At 38.7% G+C, this 7,527-nt stretch overlaps 1 protein-coding gene across 1 annotated transcript; it reads right to left on the reverse strand.

Moving 5' to 3' along the window:
* Positions 1 to 1,828: 1,828 nt before the first annotated feature.
* Positions 1,829 to 3,135, reverse strand: LOC143020997 (vitellogenesis-inhibiting hormone-like). The gene is made up of 3 exons (XM_076178089.1): positions 2,962 to 3,135; positions 2,285 to 2,487; positions 1,829 to 2,059 (listed from the first exon to the last, which is right to left on the reverse strand). Exons 1-3 carry the CDS (start codon positions 2,968 to 2,970, stop codon positions 1,942 to 1,944), a joined length of 330 nt encoding a protein of 109 aa, XP_076034204.1. The 5' UTR covers positions 2,971 to 3,135; the 3' UTR covers positions 1,829 to 1,941.
* Between the last annotated feature and the right edge of the window lie 4,392 nt (positions 3,136 to 7,527).

The following is a 7,527-nucleotide window of genomic DNA, read 5'->3' on the forward strand; positions in this document are numbered from 1 at the left end:
ATTGAAATGTGGTACTGCCCAGGACTCGAACCCGGCATCCTCATGACAAGTGCGACAGTGACTTTCCAGTGACTGTCGCACTTATCATGAGGATGCCGGGTTCGAGTCCTGGGCAGTGCCACATTTCAATTGCAGCATGCTGGCCTTTGATGGCTTAGAATTAAAGTGCATTGTGGTTGTTAATATATATATATATATATATATATATATATATATATATACATATATATATAAATACATATATATATATAATAACAATAATTATAAAATAAAACAATAAAAAGACCTATTTCACACACAAATACTCTCTTCTCTTCCTCCACAACCACCAGACATTAGCCTCCGGAAACGTATCCAGCATCATATTGCTCATTGCTCCATCAGCAAATTTAAAGACAGCACATTGCTGCATGCTAGACCCCCTGATATCCATCCCTCTGAATCCTTTCTCCCACGAGAGGACAGAGTCCACCTGGCCAGACTGCAATGTGGCCACCACCCAGCCCTTCTACGTCACTAGAAGAGCCTGGATGACAGCGTTGCAGATAACTGTCCAGGAAGTAACACTTCACCCCATACTATACATTACAGTATATTATGGAATACTGCACTTTACACAACCATGCACGACAACAACACAATACACACTCTAAGGGATTTGTGGGAAAACCCCGTTCCAGCCGCGGCGTTCCTCAGGTAGACGGAACTGCTCGCCCAGACAGTCTAGGGGACGACAACGACAACCAGTTCACTTTCTGTTCAACTTGAATTTAGATGTGTGCGAGTGAATCAAACATTAAAAAAAAGAGTGAGGATCAGATCATGGACGAGAGGATGCCAGTTGATTTTTTATCAGTAATGATTTACTTCCCGGATAATTTTGACTCGCCTTACATCACAAGATATCACGGTGGCATCATCAACTGGCCTTAGATGACGTGACGTATTCTCTCCTCCAGTAATTCATAAATCTACAGTTGCAACTGAATAAAAAAAAGCTGTGGTTAATTCCCTGTGTTTCTACTTCAAAATTGAATAGCTTACAACTGAAATGAACGGAAGAAATTAATCAATAAAGGAAATACAAATATACGCAGTTTTCGAGAATGAATAAGATGTCCCTGACCTTACATTCTGCATTCTCAAACCACAACATATCGAGTACTTTTGCATTTGAATCAAATCAGATATATTACAAAGCTTACAAACCACTATAATTTTACGAATATTTTCTAACAATATAAAAAGTAACAGAATTGTTATCTAGAAACAAATGGAAATAAAATTAACACCTTTAAAACACTAGATTTTTCAACATATGCATTTCCAAATAATATCTTCATCCAAATTACATATACTTTGTACAGTCACATTTGTTGCCATGGACAACTGAAGGAACACTAGAGTTGCACAAAATTTTGCGTGGGCAATGAATGTCGATAGAAGTGAATGTGCAGCTTTTTCGTCGGCCAATACAACGTCAGTACGTCCCTATAAGGATAAAGTTAAAGATTACAATGACTTTCGCTTATTTATTCAGTAATATTCTCTTTGAATGACAAGATTCCCTGTAAAATATGATTATGATTACAGTCTTCCAACTTTTCATTTCTAAAAATGTTCTGTTGTTACTCAGGACTGAAATGGGCACAGGGCTTTCAAGGGAACATGGGTACGGAAGGTAGTGACTGAATCAAAAGTTGCATGAGGAGATCTTGCACTAAGGATGACGTAAGTAACACAAGACTGCATTGAGGACGCGGGCCAGGCTGAGTATGTCTCAAGGTAAACATCAGCCTTAGATGTACGGTGTCTCAAAGAATCGGACTTGGGACGGAGCGCAAGAACAGGAGCCATCGAGGGCGGAGGCAGAAGTCTCAAAAACATCAGTAAACCGGGTAGAATTCAAAACGGTGTCACGTGGATGGGACTTGGCACTGTTCACCTCCTGCCTTCCTGTATGATCGATACATTTTTCCGGTACTGGTGTTGTACGTTATCCGGTATCATCAACACTCCCATGCAGGTGAGGAAAATTTCGTTTACGAAGCAGTTCTCACTGAAACGAGAAGAACACTGGTAGTTGAAAACTCGTTCACTTTGAATGTAAGTGTGCCATTTTTTGTGCTGGCTCCCTATACTTATAACTGTGGGCTCATATATTTCCCCCCGTGTTAATGTGAACAAATATACAAAAAAAGAGTATGTCACTCCCACTAATATAATCACAGATATGGTTACACAAGCATTGTTGAAATATAGTTGATCTTGAAGGATTACATACCGGCACTTTAGATAGACAGATTTATCGCGGGTCAAATTCTGACAGTCTTCGCAGACTCGGGCAAGATTTGTGTAGAGGTCTGAGTACGTGGAACGACCCCTGCAGAAGAAGAAGTGGTCCCTGAAGTAGATGCTGCCCTCCACTTTAGTTTCATGCCAAGACACAAACACGAAGACAAGCAATGTTGCAGCAAGCCAGGAACGCTGCAAAAGAAAATTGGGTCGTTATAAGTGACAGCACGCAAAGACTGATGGACTCAGGCTAAGATCCGCCACCGATTATTGTGTGCTTAGAATTCAGAAAAAGGTGAATCATTGAGAGAAATTTTAAAATCATTCCTTTACAGGTATGCAAGAAATGACAATTACAGTGCACGAAGGGTCTGAACAACAGAAACTCAGTCGTGAGAATCGATAAATCAATGATATACAGGAAATTGTCTGCAATGAAAGAAAAAACCAATAAGACCTTATTGCTATCACATCACTCTCCTGTTCTCACAGTGGCCAAACCGACATGAGGTGAAAAGTTAACTTAAACTTTGCAGTCGTTTGGGGGTGATAGTAAAATGAGACATATTCAGACTTGACAACACAGGATGCTAATATCTGTTCCGAGGTTTTATCTATTAGGCACACAAAGTATTTATCTAAGAAAAATGGTTGTGGGGTAGTTGCCTGAATCATCTCGACGAGATCCACTAGGGTGTTGTCGAAGTCGATTGAAGGTCTACGAAAGTCTGTGGTCAAAATCAGCACAAGATGATATTCTTGTATCTCAAAAGTAGTGAGTGGTGTTATCAGTCTCCTAATATAGCTAGCAGGGATGGATGTCGTATCCCTTCTGGGAGCGAGGTGAGACGGAGTCTGTCTCTACAAGCAAGGTATTCAAATTTATACTGGTGGCTCTCCCACGCTGCGATGTCATGGCAACGGTAAAAGCGGTCGTGATTATTTTGCAAGTATTTTGGTTCATGAAACAGGAATGGAAAGGATGTCTCGCGCAAACACCTACTTTTACTGTGTGTGTGTGTGTGTGTGTGTGTGTGTGTGTGTGTGTGTGTGTGTGTGTGTGTGTGTGTGTGTGTGTGTGTGTGTGTGTGTGTGTGTGTGTGTGTTGGTCTTGGATCCCGTGTTGGACTCGTAATCGACAGCTACCCCCCCCCCCCGGAAGATAGCTCAGAACTCATATATGACCGATCTATGGGTAATGTTGTGACCTTAAACGCACACATACACCCAACTCCCACCCACGAGAGTTGGAGTAACGACTCGCAACGCAGCGATACTGAAATTATTTCAGCCCTGGGAGGGATTCGAACCCGGACCGCCGTAGTGACAGCCGGGGACTCTACCAAATGCACAACGAGTGGTAGTCGGGAACTCTACCTACTGCGTGTGTGTGTGTGTGTGTGTGTGTGTGTGTGTGTGTGTGTGTGTGTGTGTGTGTGTGTGTGTGTGTGTGTGTGTGTGTGTGTGTGTGTGTGTGTGCTTGAGTGCGTATGCCTATACTTGTTTGGGTTTCAAGGTGCGTGTTCCATAGCAAGCTGCACTGAGGTGAAGTGTGAATGTGCAAGCTATATCATTGCGAATAGATAAAGATACAGTAAACAGAATGTTTACATGCAAATAAAGCGTAAAATATGGAAATTTGATGTTAGTGAGATTGCGTTATCATCTGGGAGAGGCGTAGACAGCAACAGGGAATAAAATTGAAAAATGAGGTGAATGAGTAAAACAAAACAAAATGTAACGATATAGTGAAATGTGAGAGATATTGGAAGTATTCACAGAAAAGTATACGGATATCCTCGAGATTAACTGAATCAGATAAACCATGGAAAAACAGAGAAAAAGACAGTAATTACAGTTAATATTACTTATCAACAAATTTTTCCATAGGAAAAAATCCTTGCGTATGTTACACGGTAAATCCAAATATTTCCAGAATTTCTATGTTGCACATGTATTTTTCTTTTTCAGCATATCTGCATATCATTACATACATTATGTGCTAGTACACTATGGTACATCGGAAACAAACAAATTAATAATGAAATATATTTTCATTGTTTTTGAAGTGCAAAAAATTTTAGTATCAAACTCTATTACAAGGAAATAATTCAAAGTATTCGCTATAAGTGAAACAAATGTTTATGGTTCATTCACTGTCTGATACATCACTGTTCACTTTCAATGTTTATTTATTTATCTATTTGTTTGTTTAACTTATTCATAGAATGTCTATAGGTTTCTTCTTTTTTAACAGTTGATTTTTCGTTTTCTCTCTTATCAGATTCTTTCCCTCCATTTCTTGATTATGGATTTCTTTTCGGTGAGACTTATGCTTGCCCTTTTTCTTTATTTATTTATTTATTTATTTATTTATTTATTTTTTATTTTTTATTTTTTTACTCTAAGTCTCCTCTCCATAAGCTTTATATTTGTTCCTTTCTCGACTTTCTTTATTTTGAGTCTTTTCTATGAGATTTATATTTATTCTTTCCTCAACTTCTTTATTGAGTCTTCTCTATTAGACTTGTATATGTTCTTTTCTCAACTTTATTCTGAGGCTCTTTTCTACGTGACAATTCTTTATTGGTTATCATTTTACCCTATAATCATTTCAAGGAGAGCCAATACCTAGACATGGTCTTAAATATAAAACAAATCTGTATCAATTCAAAATAAAAATTAACTCTGGTCAATCCATATGTCTCATCCACGACCACTCTTATTGACAACAGTCCAAAACAAAATTAATTCTGATAAGTACATGTATTATAATTTTCTTGACAGTATTCATATTCATTGGCAATTCTCGAAACCAAAATAAAAATTAAATACAACTTTCCAAACCTGTGAGTTTGGCTCAACTGGTGATGTCACTATGGTAACATTTGATCCAGCTTTTCAATATAGGCCTTTATATTTAATTCTGTTCAGCATTGCTACAAGTAATGCCAATCCTAACAGAATAATCGAAAAGGAAAACCATGTAAAGCTATTAGATAACAGGGGGTTACCAAAGGTCATATCATCATTAGGGAGATGATTGATTGTTTTTGTAAATGTAATATTTAGGAAGGCGTCCTTTGTCTACGATCCAATTTCTTTTACGGTTTTAGTAAGGATTTGTACAGAACTAGATATCTTTCATAAGTAACAAGGATCCCTCATACAAATACGAAAAATAAGACAAAAGAGGAAGCAGTGAAAAGAAATTCACGCATGTACAACAGCTAACAAAAGCAGTAAAGAAAAAAAATTGATGATATATGCATTTGAGAAACCGTAAATAAATAAGGTGGTTATTTCAATCCTTAGATCTCCTCTAGGACATATACAAGTTATGTCCGATCAATCTATTCATTCAAAAAATTCTTCTTTCTTAGATATTCTTCTACTTCCTTCGCTCAGATAAACAAAACAAACATGAAGATGAATAACTTTAAGGAAGACTCACACCCAGAGCAAGCACTACTGAAAGTGTAGCACGGTCCAAACGCGGCCTATTCGACTAGTCGAAAACAATCTTTGGTACAGCTACCATACAAGACATTGATGAAATACTGTAAAGCTGAGAAAAAAAAAAAAAAATTAGTGATTTTCAGTCATACGAAAATAAGTACTAGAATCGAATATGAATGACATGATAGGACGTTTTGATATCTTGAAATTGGGGTCAAAATAAGTAGAAATGTAGTAGAAATGTAGTCTCCTTTATGATCCAGAATACAATGATATACAATTTTTCACAACTGGAATTAAATATAGATATCTTTGATTCTATACGGAGAGATCTCCGAGGCACTGTGCAGTGTCTCCTAGAATGATTCAACCACATTTGTTAGCACATCTCTGTAAGGCTCAGCTCCCGATGGAGTTAGTACCAATATATTCAAAAGCAAAAATTGGGTTCGATTAACCCCCCTTGAATGACATATATGTACACATGATTTTGAAATCTACACAATTTTTGTTTATAGGAACTTGCAACTTTCCCAATATTTACCAAAAATTTCTTAGTATCTTTAGGTATAAATCTTTCTGATGTTATCACCTCTCTAGATTGGAGATGGATAGATATAGTACCCCCTAACACGTGTTATCATCTCCATATTCAACATAGCTACCATATCCCTGCGATGCCTAGCGTGCACACGCGCGCACGCACACATAGGCTCCAATTTGGTACTCTCGACAACGGCGGCCATCTCCCAAGGGACAGTTCATTATTTCCAAATGACCCACCTGCTCGGACACAAAGGATCTCGGCCGGCGCCACTCTGCATCGGACCCAACCTTCCAAATTTCCTTATAACTCATATGGCAACAGCGTACTGTTACCATGTTTGGCAACCCTTGTTAATATGTAGATAGAATACGTTTCTGGCAACCCTCCGAGTTTTGATCGGAGCTTGCCCTGTATATTGTAGAGAGAACTGAGCCTGACACATTAAATCCAACAACTCCTCCCGAGCTTATTTTACCACCAATTTCCCAAATTAGTAACTTACAATCTACACACGCTATCTCTATGCAAGAGGAGAAACACCACCGTATCAAAAGGGTTAACACATCATCATTTGGGAACATACACCAAGGGATGAAGGATCACTTCATTCACACACCTAGCAAGGCCTCATGCAACCATTCTTCCTATTCCAAATAATCTCTCGGCAGGATGGGTCGACTTGCTCCGACCACATTCGTCTCCTCCACTACGGTTTGTCATTTGTGGAGATAACCCTGTGAGTGGGATCAACATTAGGGAAGCGGGCCATTTGCATATAGTGTGTTGATGTATACGAATTATGCTGGTAACAGGCCTTGACTGCGTTTCATGGACCAGTCACTAGTCTGATAGGATAGTAATTCCAGTAATACTTTATAAATTTCCGAAGGTACGTGGTACTAAAAGATTTAAGACGCTTCTTCCAGTCAATGTCCATGTCTCAAAATAGGGAGCACAGGCGACTTGAAAATTAAGTTCTTACTCCTCCTACATAGATACTGCCAACACCGTATACTCTGGTTTAGCGAGTCTATTACATCATGGACAGCATCAATTCTTTGAAGGACTTGCTAATATGACTTACCACTGTTACCTCTTTCGATATGGAGGGCGTCTCCCTCAGTCGAATAAGACAACCCATCTAGAATAAACAAATAAAGACGTAGAACACAGCCAAAATTGTTCAGCGAGACAGATTTGAGAGTCTACTCCTTTCGCTACGAAGG

Source organism: Oratosquilla oratoria, chromosome 41 (genome assembly GCF_046742065.1).
Source record: "Oratosquilla oratoria isolate Oo_2021 chromosome 41, ASM4674206v1, whole genome shotgun sequence".
In the NCBI taxonomy this organism is placed as follows: domain Eukaryota; kingdom Metazoa; phylum Arthropoda; class Malacostraca; order Stomatopoda; family Squillidae; genus Oratosquilla; species Oratosquilla oratoria.

Excerpts from the sequence above, each read along its gene's own strand:
- LOC143020997 (XM_076178089.1), bottom strand. Across the intron at positions 2,060-2,284 it reads TCTGTCTATCTAAAGTGCCG|TGAGAACTGCTTCGTAAACG; the intron begins GTATGTAATCCT and ends TTCTCGTTTCAG.